At 45.2% G+C, this 14,407-nt stretch overlaps 1 protein-coding gene across 1 annotated transcript; it reads left to right on the top strand.

Moving 5' to 3' along the window:
* Positions 1-9,662: 9,662 nt before the first annotated feature.
* Positions 9,663-13,370, top strand: LOC138800895 (keratin-associated protein 6-1-like). Its single transcript, XM_069983078.1, has 4 exons — positions 9,663-9,731; positions 11,521-11,559; positions 12,047-12,333; positions 13,236-13,370. Exons 2-3 carry the CDS (start codon positions 11,532-11,534, stop codon positions 12,310-12,312), a joined length of 294 nt encoding a protein of 97 aa, XP_069839179.1. The 5' UTR covers positions 9,663-9,731; positions 11,521-11,531; the 3' UTR covers positions 12,313-12,333; positions 13,236-13,370.
* The last annotated feature ends 1,037 nt before the right edge of the window (positions 13,371-14,407 follow it).

The raw sequence follows: 14,407 nt of genomic DNA, 5'->3' as shown, positions 1-14,407 counted from the left end.
ACTCAACTGACTTCTCCGGTGTCTTCTCTTCCAGCTCTCAGTGCACGAGTGACGTCACTCACGCGGCAGGAGCTGGGGAAGGAAGCGGCTTCTTGTGGCCGAGGCAGAATGATGCCTGTGGCCACAAGACAGAGTGAAGTGCCAATGTGGAGAGGGGAGAAAACAGCTGCTGCTCTGTGGTGGACACTGTGAGCCGCCGGGTGCTCACAGTGATGCTTTATCTGTGAGGACCCCTGATGAGCACTCACAGTCACAGCATCACTGTCAGCACCGGATCAGGGGGGCAGTCAGTGGCACTCCCAGGAAGCACAGGTGTGCGGGCGGACGGGGGGTGGGGGATGGGGAAGTTTTTAGCAGGGACACATGCAGGCAGGGGTATTTCAGAGATAAACGACTGTCCCGCCTGATCCGAGACGGTTGGGAGGTTTGTATATGTATCCTCTATGTGCTCCTGTATATATGTAGGGCTGGGCGATATGGCCAAAAAATAAAATCTTGATAATTTTTGGAAGATTCTCGATTTAATTTTTTTTCTTTTGCTAAATAAACAGAACATTTTTCTCCCTGCAGTGTCAGATACTATTTTAATGACGTTTGAGACAACAACTATATCGCTTCCCAGTATAACAGTGCTGAGTGGGACTGGAGCAGCTGAGTGGGACTGGGGCAGCTGGGGGCAGCTAAAGGGGGACTGGGGGTGACTGAAGGAGACTGAGGGGTGAATGAAGCAGCTGGGTGGTGACTGAGGGGGACTGGGGGTGACTAAGGGAGACTGAGGGGTGAATGGGGCCAGGGGTGATTCTAGCCTCTTTGCTGCCCGAGGCGAACTATAGGATGACGCCCCCCCCCGTCAATCCGCCCACATTATAATCCAATACTGCCCCCCCCCCAATGCTGTCCCCAGAAAACATAATGTTTGGTCCCTTGCTGCACAGAGGATGTCAGGAGAGGAGGGGGATGATCTTATAGGGGAGGTCACAGCAGCACAGAGGAGGTCAGGAGAGGAGGGTGCTGATCTTATAGGGGAGGTCACAGCAGCACAGAGGAGGTCAGGAGAGGAGGGTGCTAATCCTATAGGAGAGGTCCCAGCAGCACAGAGGATGTCAGGAGGGTGCTAATCCTATAGGAGAAGTTCCAGCAGCACAGAGGATGTCAGGAGAGGAGGGTGCTGATCTTTTAGGAGATGGTCCCCCTCTTCCCCCTCTTATAGATGGTCCCCCTCTTCCCCCCCTTATAGATGGTCCCCTCTCCCTTATAGATGGTCCCCCTCTTCCCCCCCTTATAGATGGTCCCCCTCTCCCCCTCCCTTATAGATGGTCCCCCTCTCCCCCCTCCCTTATAGATGGCCCCCCTCTCCCCCCTCCCTTATAGATGGTCCCCCTCTCCCCCCTCACTTATAGATGGTTCCCCTCTTCCCCCCTCCCTTATAGATGGTCCCCCTCTTCCCCCCCTTATAGATGGTCCCCCTCTCCCCCCTCCCTTATGGATGGCCCCCCTCTCCCCCCTCCCTTATAGATGGTCCCCCTCTCCCCTCTCCCTTATAGATGGTCCCCCTCTTCCCCCTCCCTTATAGATGATCCCCCTCTTCCCCCCTCCCTTATAGATGGTCCCCCTCTTCCCCCCCTTATAGATGGTCCCCCTCTTCCCCCCTTATAGATGGTCCCCCTCTCCCCCCCCTTATAGATGGTCCCCCTCTCCCCCCCCTTATAGATGGTCCCCCTCTCCCCCCCCCCCCCCTTATAGATGGTCCCCCTCTTCCCTCTCCCCTCTCCCCCCTCCCTTATAGATGGTCCCCCCCCTGCATAGCAGATAAAACAAAAACAAAAAACAGCACACAACTCACCTGCTATCCGTTCCCCCGTCGAGCCTCTCTGGTCTGGTCCCTGGGTGATGCGCGGCTGCCGGAGGTGTCCCATCCTGTCCCCGGCAGCGCGCGCATCAGAGAGCTCCCTGTGCGCCGGAAGTCACAGCCACAGGCATCACCTGGGGGACTAAGGCTGCATTCCCACGTTCCGTGATCCTAACGGATCACGGACGTCGAATGCTGTTACCGGAGACCCCCACGCCCGGACAGCATCTGTAATTAGATGCTGGGAGCGGGGGAGACTGTATTCATAAGCGCCGCGCTGTAGTATCAGCACCGCTTATGAATACAGTCTCCCCCGCTCCCAGCATCTAATTACAGATGCTGTCCTGGCGCAGGGGGACCCCGGTACATGCATTCCGGGAATGCAGCTAATCAGTGGCAGATTATAATGTCGGCGACCGCCCATATTATAATCCGCCATATGCCGCCTCCATGATGACAGCTGGTGGCGCCGCCTGAGGCAGACGACTCAGGTCGCCTCATCATTGCGGCGTCACTGAATGGGGCAGCTGGGGGGACTGGAGGTGACTGAGGGGGACTGGGGGCAGCTGAGGTGGACTGAGGGCAGCTGAGGCAGACTGACGGGTGAATGGGGCAGCTGGGGGTGACTGAGGGGGACTGGGGTGACTGAGGGAGACTGAGGGGTGAATGGAGCAGCTGGGGGTGACTGGGGCAGCTGAGACAGGGGGTGACTGAGGGGTGAATGGGAATGTGAATTCTGCTACGAAATCTTTCCGGCAAGCAATGCTCTGCAAACTACAACTCTCATCATACTCATTCTGCAACACTGCAAACCATCAGAAAGGTGAGGAAAGGTATACAGGGGAAGGTTGGTACAGTCAGGGGACAGTGCTAGGAGAAGGAAGGGGTATAATGGGTAAGGCTGGCACAGTATGGGTGGCAGTGCTTGGAGGAGAGGGGTATATATGGTAAGGCTGGCATATGCCCCCCTGCCCCCCGCCCCTGGGAGCAGGTAGTGTATCCTCCGGGCTGCGGGGGGTTAAGAGGGCTGCCACTTACATACTCACAGTGGGATGACAATTTCCCTGAGAATAAGTAATCCTATTGAAACTAACAGGAGGGGAATCGCAGTACTGAAAGCCGCTGTGATGCCGCTACATAAACTAGGGGCTTTAAGTAGAAAAATAAAGTCTAAAATAAAATTTTCAAGATTTCATGCTATGCTATTGTCTTGCTTGTGGTCACAAGAGGCCATCTGAGCGACGTAAGACCCCCTTATCTAACGTTGCTATAAGGGGGAATACACAGAGGAGGCATCTATAAGAGGGAATACACAGAGGAGCCATCTATAAGGGGGAATATGCAGGGGGGGGGGGCATCTATAAGGAAGATAATAAAGGGGGAGACATCTATAAGGGGGAATATGCAGGGGGGGCCATCTATAAGGAAGATAATACAGGGGGAGCCATCTATAAGGGGTAATATGCAGGGGGCCATCTATTAGGAAGATAATACAGGGTAGCCATCTATAAGGGGGAATATGCATGGGGGCATCTTTAAGGGGGAATATGCGGGGGGGGGGGCATCTATAAGGAGGAATATGCAGGGGGGCATTTATAAGGAGGAATATGCAGGGGGGGCATCTATAAGGAGGAATATGTAGGGGGGGCATCTATGAGGGGGAATATGCAGGGGGCAATCTATAAGGTAGACAACACGGGGCAGGGAATCTATAACGGGGATGACACAGAGAGGGGGTCATCTATAAGGAGGACAACACAGGGGGGCCATCTATAAGGGGGGTAACATGGGGGGCATCTATAAGGGGGTGGACAACACAGGGGGGCTATCTATACGGGGACAACACAGAGGGGAGCATCTATAACGGGGACAACACAGAGGGGGGCCATCTATAAGGAGGACAACACAGAGGAGTCGTATACTATATGGGATATACAAAGGGGGGCCATCTATAAGGGGGACAACACAGCGGGCCATCTATAAGGGGGACTACACAGGAGGGGCATCCATTATAGTGGACTGCACAGGGGGCCATCTATAAGGGGGCACTACACAGAGGGGGGCTCTCTAGGATATGCACATGGGGCCATTAATATGGAAGACCGAACAAGGGGCCACCTGTAAGGTGGCTACACAGAGGGGGGCATATACTGTACAATATACCAATACAGATGTGCACTTTGTAAAGAGATTAGGACAGTGCCAGAGCAGGGGCGGATCTACCGCTGTAGCAGCCATAGCCATAGCAGCCATCTACCCAGTAGCTCACATAGCCTGTAGCACCCGACGGCCGAGCAGGCCTCCCGAGTGCTGCAGCTGTTTGGGGTCCGGGGGTGTTACGGGCAGCTCAGGTGACAGGCTCAGCGTCCGCCGGGGCAAGTGCTTCCGCAGGGTACAGGCTGGGGGTGGACGCTGGCTCACTGGTACCTGTGCTGCCGGGGCTAGGAAGGAACGTGCGAGGGCCTCCCCCCCATGCCACCATATTGCTGTCCCGGCAGCACAGGTACCAGTGAGCTCAGTGTCTGCCTCCAGCCTGTACTTCTGGCACAGGAGCGCTTGTTAGAGATGCACCCTGGGCCGGAAGTACTTGTCCCGGCGGACACTGAGCCATGCTGAGCCCGTCACCTGTGCTGTCTGGGAATCCCCAGGGCGCCCCCTGGGACAAGAGGAGAAGACAGCCGACGGGGGAGTTAGGTGAGTTTTTTTTTTAATCTGCTTTGCAAAGGGGGATATACAGGGGGCTATCTATGGGGGATATACAGGGGAGCATCTATGGGGGATATACAGGGGGCAATCTATGGGGATATACAGGGGCCATCTATGGGGGATAATACAGGGGGCCATCTATGGGGTATATACAGGGGACCATCTATGGGGGGATATACAGGGACCATTTATGGGGGATATACAGGGGGCCATCTATGGGGATATACAAGGGGCCATCTATGGGGATAATACAGGGGGCCATCTATGGGGATATACAGGGGGCCATCAATAGGGGGATTATATAGGGGCCATCTATAGGGAGATTATACAGGGGGTATATATAGGGGGATAATACAAGGGACCATCTATAGGAAGACACCATAAGGGGGTATTTATAGGGGGACCAAATGAGAGGGCATCTATAGGGGGACAACATGGGGGACCATCTATAAGGGGGATGGACAACACAGGGGGCTAATTTATAAGGGGCAAACACGGGTGGCATCAGTAAGGGGGAATACACAGAGGGGCATATACTATAAGGGGATCACATTAGTGTCAGGGCTACCCACTAAATAAGGATGTAAAGGGGCCAACACAGATGTGCAGTTTGTATAGAGATGAGGATGGTGCCAGAGTGAGGAGCCTAATATGTTTGTCTGGCAGATTCTGTGGATTCGTGGCTCAGAGAAGTTCTAATGGCCCAGGGCAGATGGAGAGGAAAATGAAAAGGAAACAACTCTGATCAGAGAAGACGTCTCCTGTGAGTCACTTAATATAACTGTACTGTAATTTATATGGTGCACAAAACCTGTGTAGAGATGAGTGTGTTGATGGCATAGTGGTCGATTAAGGGAGGGGGGGGGCCCAATCAAAAGTTTGCTATGTGGCCCAGCCATTTCTAGTTACGCCCCTGTGCCAAAGTGAGGAGCCTCATATTTTTGTCTGGCATATTCTGTGAATTTGTGGCTCTGAGAAGTTATCATGATGGCCTAGGGCAGATGCAGAAGAATGGAGGAAAGAAGGAAACAACTCTACTCAGAGAAGACATCCCCTATGAGTCACCTGATATAACTTCACTGTAATTTATATAGTGTACAGAACTTGTGTAGAGCTGGGTACCGCTATATGACTGGATGAGGTGATAGTGATCTTTGTACAGTGGATTATTCAGTAGCAGCGGTGGTGTTAGCCAGTATGTGGGGGTAATATTTGTTACTTGTAATCTGGTACAGTGTTTTATTGGATTTAGTACAGTCATGGCCAAAAGTTTTGAGAATGATACAAATATTAATTTTTACAAAGTCTACTGCTTCAGTTTTTAAAATGGCAATTTGCATATACTCCAGAATGTTATCAGAGTGATCAGCTTAACAGCAATTACTTGCAAAGTCAATATTTGTCTAGAAAATGAACTTTATCCCCCAAAACACATTTCAACATCATTGCAGCCCTGCCTTAAAAGGACCAGCTAATATCGTTTCAGTGATTGCTCCATTAACACAGGTGTGGGTGTTGATGAGGACAGGGCTGCAGATCAATCTGTTATGATTAAGTAAGAATGATATCACTGGAAACTTTAAAAGGAAGCTGGTGCTTGGCATCTTTGTTTCTCTTCTGTTAACCATAGTTATCTCTAAAGAAACATGTGCAGTCATCATTGCACTGCACAAAAATGGCCTAACAGGGAAGAGTATCGCAGCTAGAAAGATTGCACCTCAGTCGACAATCTATTGCATCATCAAGAACTTCACGGAGAGAGGTTCCATTGTTGCCAAAAAGTCTCCAGGGCGCCCAAGAAAGACCAGCAAGCGCCAGGACCGTCTCTTAAAAGTGTTTCAGCTGCGGGATCGGGCTAGCTGTGGGATCGGGATCAGAGCTTTCTCAGAAATGGCAGCAGGCAGGTGTGAGTGCATCTGCACTCACTGTGAGGTGGAGACTCTTGGAGCAAGGCCTGGTCTCAAGGAGGGCAGCAAAGAAGCCACTTCTCTCCAGAAAAAAACCTCAGGGACAGACTGATATTCTGCAAAAGGTACAGGGAGTGGACTGCTGAGGACTGGGGTAAAGTCATTTTCTCTGATGAATCCCCTTTCCGATCTGGAAAACAGCTTATTCGGAGAAGACAAGGTGAGCGCTACCACCAGTCTTGTCTCATGCCAACTGTAAAGCATCCTGAAACCATTCATGTGTGGGGTTGCTTCTCAGCCAAGGGAATTGGCTCTCTCACAGTCTTGCCTAAAAACACAGCCATGAATAAAGAATGGTGTCAGAATGTCCTCCAAGAGCAACTTCTCCCAACCGTCCAAGAGCAGTTTGGCGATCAACAATGCCTTTTCCAGCATGATGGAGCACCTTGTCATAAAGCAAAGGTGATAACTAAATGGCTCAGGGAACAAAACATAGAGATTTTGGCCTAGAAAACTCCCCAGATCTTAATTCCATTGAGAACTTGTGGTCAATCATCAAGAGACACGTGAACAAACAAAAAACAACAAATTCTGACAAACTGCAAGCATTGATTGTGCAAGAATGGAGTGCTGTCAGTCAGGATTTGGTCCAGAAGTTGATGGAGAGCATGCCAGGGAGAATTGCAGCGGTCCTGAAGAAGAAGCGTCAACACTGCAAATATTGACTTGCTGCATTAACTCACTAACTCACTATAAGCTTTTGTTACTCATAATATGATTGCAATTATATTTCTGTATGTGATAAAAACATCTAACAAACACACATAAAAACCAGAGGGCTGCGAATCATGTGAAAATATAATATTTGTGTCATTCTCAAAACTTTTGGCCATGACTGTAGACTGATAGAAATATTAAGTGTGAACATAGCCATATGCTTTAAATTTATGAATGTTAACCCCTAGACGGCCTTGTGCGTACCCGTACGTCCTGGGCCGCCTAGGGGACTTCAGAGCAGTGCCACCCGGGACCACAGCGATCCCCCCACTAGACATCAGGGATGAGGCTGCAAGAAAGATTCAGATGCAGCTGTCAACTTTGACAGCTGCATCTGAAAACGTAATTAGCGGGCACGGCGATCGGACTGTGCCCGCTAATTAAGTTTTCAGATGCAGCTGTCAAAGTTGACAGCTGCATCTGAATCCTTCTTGCAGCCTCATCCCTGGTGTCTAGTGGGGGGATCTCCCCCCATGATGTTGTCACAGAGGAGCTATCCCCGTGTCATTACCCGGCCGGGGTCTGCGCCGTAATGGCGCTGATTGCGGCTCGACACTCAATTGTTTTTCGGCTGCAGCAACCAAAAGCAATCGAGTGCCGATCTCATTAATCTATGCAGTATAACTATAACTATGAGAGATCAGTGTACTTAAACTAGAAGTTCCCCAGGGGGGCTTCTAGTATAAGTGTAAGAAAAAAAAAGTGTTGTTATTAGTTAAAAAACCCCCTCCCTAAAAGTTTGAATCACCCCCCTTTTCCCATGTTATAAATAAAAATAAATAAATAAACATGTTTGGTATCGCGGCATGCCCAACATATTAATTTATTTCATTCCTGATCTCGCACGGTAAACGGCGTCAGCGCAAAAGTGCAAAATTGTGCATTTTTGGTCACATCAAATCCAGAAAAATTATAATAAAAAGCGATCAAAAAGTCGCATATACGCAATCAAGGTACCGATAGAAAGAACACATCATGGCGCAAAAAAATTACACCTCAAACAGCCCCATAGACCAAAGAATAAAAGCGCTATAAGCCTGGGAATAGAGCAATTTTAAGGAACATATATTTGTTAACAATGGTTTGAATTTTTTACAAACTACCAGATAAAATAAAAGTTATACATGTTACATATCGTTGTAACCGAAACGACTTGAGGAACATATATAACAAGACAGTTTTACCCCAGGGCGAACCAAATAAATTTTTTTTTTTTTTTTTTTATACATTTTTTTCACCACACATTTAATTTTTTTTTCTGCTTTTGCAGTGTACTTTATGAAAAAAAATCAGCCTGTCATTGCAAAGTACAATTAGTGGGGCAAAAAATAAGGGCTCATGTGGGTTTCTAGTAGGGATGGTCCGAACAGAGTTTGGTTCGGGTTCGTACGAACCCGAATCCTCGGTAATGATTCCCGCTGTCTGCCCCCTCCGTGGAGCGGGCGGATCCAGCGGGAGGACCGCCTGGAAAACTGGGATACAGCCACAGCCATAGGCTGTATCCCAGTTTTCCAGGCGTTACTCCCGCTGAATCATACAAACCCGAACCTCGGCAGGTTCGGACCATCCCTAGTTTCTAGGTGAAAAATGCAAGTGCTATGGCCTTTTAAGTACAAGGTGAAAAAAACGAAAACGCAAAAATTTTAATTGGCCCGGTCCTCTAAGGGTTAAAGGGGGTATTCCCCCCCAAAATTTTTTCTTTCAAATCATCTGGTCTGAGCAAGTGCCAGAGATTTGTAATTTATTTCTGTTAAAAAATCTTCCACTACTTATTAGCTGCTGTATGTCCTGCAGTATGTCCATGACAGAAACTGTCCAGAGCAGTAGAAAATCGCCATAGGAAACCTCTCCTGCTTTCCTGACAGGAAAGAATACATCACTTCCTGCAGAACATACAACAGCTGATAAGTACTGGAAGACTTGGGATTTTTTAATAGAAGTAAATTACAAATTTCTAGTACTTTCTGGGACCAGTTGATGTGCAAGAATTTTTTTTTCTTTGTTAAGTACCCCTTTAAACTTAAAACACGAGAAAACTAAGAAGACGACAACACTGTACGACTAATGACAAAACATGTTAATAGTAGCCTCTGTCATAAAGAACAAATGCAAACATAATCTACATTAAAATGCTGAAATATGCATGGGGCGAATCTGTCCATTACCATAACTATTATTACAGCCGTAACTATGTAGCCGTGCAATAAATCTCAGAGGTGTGTTTGGTATTATTCCAATGATGTCAGCAGGCTGCTCTGCTTATATTGTTATTCAGCTAATTATAAAGATGTCTCACAGACGAAGAATACCTTGAAAATTAATTTAGGGCAGGGAGAAAGCCATCTACCATGAATTAGGCTGTGAATAAGAATACTGGAAATCCGCCCTCTAAAATTTGACAGTCTCCTCCCCGTCCATCTAACTAAATAAAAGTAGCCGTCTTTTCTTGGGGTAGTATTCCCATTAATTGCACTTAACGGTTGTGGGACCTGGTAAGTAGCACACAGACGTTAGATGTTTTTATGCTTTTATCCATTCTACACTTCTGCTATATTAACCTCTTGTACTATATATCTGAAGTATACTATTCTAGGGGAACAAAAGGTAATAATATACTTTTGAACTGTATGTACTACAGGTGACAGGATACATATGTATTTTATATGTTTTTAGTTTTCTTATTTTCTCTTACCTACTACAATTGTGTAATAGTGGGGCAGTGATGTACTTCACAAGTCACAGAATCCAAGGCTAAGTCTTATACTTTAATATCATAAAACATATCAGGAGCTTGGATCGGATTCATAGTAACTTTATTTTAAATTACTTTAAATTATTATTATTTTTCTAATTTTTAGCAATATCTATCTTACTTTTTTATGCCTAGTGGTGCTCTCATTATACCTAGCCTGTGGAGCTGCCATAGGTCTTATAAAAATGTGGAAATTGGATCAGACTAGTTCCATGGTCCTGCGACAAGTAAAGTGGAAATGACTAGAATGTCATGCTGCCTTCTTATTTATAATTAAAGCGGTACTCTAGAGAAAAGAATGTTTTTGAAGCAACTGGTGGTAGGAAGTTATATAGATTTATAAAAAAAATTGAAAATAATACACCACTAAGACATACAGCAGCTGATAAGTACTGGAAGTAACTTATAAATCAGTATAACTTTCTGCTAATAGTTCATTTAATTTTTTCTGGAGTACCCTTTGAAGCCTAATGGTGCGTTTACACAGAAAGATTTATCTGACAGATTTTTGAAGCCAAAGCCAGGAATGGATTTGAAAAGAGGAGAGATTTTAGTTTACCTTTATGGCCTGTTCCGTGTTTATAGTCCATTCCTGTCTTTGGCTTTTAAGATCTGTCAGATAAATCTGTCTGTGTAAACGCACCAGGGTTCATTTACACAGAAAGATTATCTGACAGATTATCTGCCAAAGATTTGAAGCCAAAGCCAGGAATGGATTTGAAAAGAGGAGAAATCTCAGGCTTTCCTTTATGACCTGATCTCTGTTTATAAACTGTTTCTGGCTTTGGCTTCAAATCTTTGGCAGATAATCTGTCAGATAATCTTTCTATGTAAATGGACCCCAAGGGTGCGTTTACACAGACAGATTTATCTGACAGATTTTGGAAGCCAAAGCCAGGAATGGATTTGAAAAGAGGATAGATCCCAGTCTTTCCTTTATGACCTGATCCCTGTTTATAGTCTGTTCCTGGTTTAGGCTTCAAAGATCTGTCAGATAAATCTGTCTGTGTAAACGCACCATTAGACGTGCATTATCAAAGGCTACTCATTATGAATTTGTTGTGCCGCTCCTTATGCCGTTTCTGGAATCTTCACTTTATAAAATAGGAAGGGCAGAAGAATAAACCTTTGGTTATGCTTTGTGTTTATAAACAGTGGAAATAATGGAAGAATGGCAAATTTATTTATTTATAATAATAATAATAATAATAGTAATGAAAAAAAAATAACAGAAAATTGTGGTACATCAAATGTAAAGGTATAGGGGTATGTTTCCCTGTAATGTACATACTACAAAGCCTAACATCTGATGAATATATAAAGAATATAGGTTTTAAATGTATAGTTTAACTCTCTAATAGCTGGCATAAGAACTGATGTAATAAAAATACAGCCAAATGGCTTTAATCTGGTACAACGTGGACCAGAAACATGGCTTTAAACGGAATAAATAGGTAAAATTGCTAAAATGCTGTCAATTGGCAAACCTGAAACCATACCAACCATAGTTGTGTTCCTCTATTTTTCAGGATTAATCATCATGGCTTCTCTGATCAACTTAGCATTGGGTGAGTAACTGACAACATTTCATCATAAGGTTCATAATGTTCCCCCTGGGTAATATTATTAGAGAAGGCGGCCATCTTGTAACATAGACGGTCATTAATAATGATCATGATTATTATTAGTGGCCGTCTATTTAACAAGACACCTGTCTTCAGTGTGCTTAATTCATACATGTAAAAACACCTGTACAACTAGGAGAAGTGTGAAGCTTTGCGCTTCACTTTGCAGCTCACCACTTAAAGGGGTATTCCGAGAAAAAAATAACTTTTCCTCTATCCACAGAAAAGGGGAAAAGTAGGTAATCGTGGGGGTCCAACCCTGTGAACCCATATTGGACCCCCACTGGCTCTGTTATGAATAGAGCCCCGGGTGGGCACTCGACTTATGGCTCTATTCATTCCTATGGATCGACGGAAAGAGCCGAGTACATATCAGTCTATTCTAAACCGAGTTTGGAAATTTTACTGATTTAGTTCTTTATTCTTTCAGGAGGTTTATTTGGAGGGTCAGGAATCTACCCTGGATATGGAGGACTTGGTGTAGGATATGGAGGACTTGGTGTAGGATATGGAGGACTTGGTGTAGGATATGGAGGACTCGGTGGAGGATACGGCTATGGAATGAACAGATTCAATGGTTATGGGCTTGGATACAACCGTGGTGGTTTTTACCGCCCAAACTATGGCTCTCGCTATCATCGTGGAGGTGGACATGGTCACCGCTTTGGACATCGTGGAGGTCGCTGGCACCACTGAGACTAGAATGGACAAAAAATGGTAAATATAAGTTGACATAAACCTTTATAGCATACAAATCAAATCATACAAATCAACATGATCTCTCTATATGTATGTAGTACCAGACAAGGCAAAATAAATATTGTGTGACCACTAAAATCATGATATTCTTTTTTCTGGTACAATTTTTTTTGAAACACTGTTACAGCACCCCTTGTGGGTAACAGTCTACAACTCCCACCATGCATTGCTGACATCTACTTCAGGCTCTCCTCCTCCTCCCCTATTCCCTTGCTAAAGAGCTGGTCTCCACACTGCTGTACAGTTCATATTGTGCTCCCTTACTACTAAAGCTTTCACATTAGCTCCTAGTTCCCATTCCCTGCTGTCTCATAGAGAAACAGCTCACGCTAGTATTCCTATTGCTGCAACTAAGCAAATGTGACCAGAAAACTAAGGCTGAACTACAGGTTCTAGGCCTAGGCAATGAGCTGTAAATATCACATGTTGGGCAAGTATAGATGAATGATCAGGCTTTGCTCACACATGGCAGTTTCTTTGCAGTACCATTGCGGTACTGTCACTGTATTGCGTGGTTTCATTGAAAGCACTGCAGTACCACAACAGTACAGCAATGCAATGCAACAGTACAGCATTCTATGGACAGATACTGGAGATGGCGAAGAAGAGCTTTTTGCACAGTTGCACATTTGCACTTAGAGTAGCGCCTCACCTGCATCCTGTAGTCAATAGTCCTAGTATATCATTTGGCCACCACATGGGGGCCTTACATGTTCAATACAGAAACCCCTAGTGCCTTGTTTGACATAATGTACAAATGCAGTGCTATGTAGTCTGGGGGGTTCACTGCTCTTTTTACTGTGTATATACTGTAACAATATACATGACCTTTATTTTTATTTTTTTTTTCTTTGATTTAGAAGAAACCCAGGCAATCATGAAGAAAATTATTTAGCGCTACCTGATGCAAATATATGAAATGTTTAACAAACATGTATGTTCACCAAATTCTATGGCTACAATAATTTATTACAGAATAAACATGGTTTCACTCATCTCATGCCTTATATTTGCTTAATTAATTGCACGACTATCCAAAAAAATCAATAAATAAACAACATGGATATGTGTCCACATCACACATATGTATTATTATTATTATTATTAGAGTGTTCTCAGATAATTACATTATGAGCCGTTTCTTTGTGTGATGGAAATAGAAGCAGAGATAGTAAGCCACATATTGAATCAGTCGTAACATAAAACTACCTACCTAATGTTGTGTAGATCGCCCTTGTGTCTCCAGGACAGACTTAAAGGTGTCCTAAGGGATCTGACACCAAGACATTAACAGCAGACCCTTTAAGTCCAAGGTGAAGCTTCGATGGATCCAATTTTTTTCCCCAATGCCACAAATACTGATTATATTGACATCTTGAGAATTTGTACTTTTTGTATTCTTTGTCAAGTCTCTCAAGCTGTTGTGGAAAATTGTACATCCACTGAAAGATGTCCCTGCTGTTAGGGAATACCACTGCCACAAATGGCTGGACTTGGCCTTCAAAGATGTTTACAGCTGTTGTCTGGCACATGTCAACGTAACATCTATATGGATGCCAGAACTCAACGTTTCCTTGCCCAGAGGATCATACTGCTTTTGGTTTTACTATGTACATTCACAAGTTTTTTGTTAGATCTGACATACTGACAAAACTGGTAATGTTATCATCAGATTCTGGCTTACCTAACCTAAAGACAGGACACACACCTGCTATGGGGAGCTACTACTGTGGTGTCCCACCACAGGTGGTTTTGCATCTCTCCTGTACACCTCTCAAAAAGCTTTCTCTTTTCAGGTTAAGTGGTGATAAGGTACTTTGAGGTTTCACCACTATATGTCAGCATCTTTTATATGTATATGTATTCCTATGTATTGTACACCTGAAGTGAGTATTGGGTTAAGGATTTTCTATATTATGTGTAACTAATGACCAATAGGAGATGCTCTCTACTTCTAACCTATTATCTTTCTCCTTTCTTATGCACACACTCATCCCCACCACTCACAGGGAAGTTGACTTAATTCACTTAA

The sequence above is a fragment of the Dendropsophus ebraccatus genome, chromosome 9, assembly GCF_027789765.1.
Source record: "Dendropsophus ebraccatus isolate aDenEbr1 chromosome 9, aDenEbr1.pat, whole genome shotgun sequence".
Classification (NCBI taxonomy): domain Eukaryota; kingdom Metazoa; phylum Chordata; class Amphibia; order Anura; family Hylidae; genus Dendropsophus; species Dendropsophus ebraccatus.
This window is presented reverse-complemented; position numbering and strand designations above follow the sequence as displayed.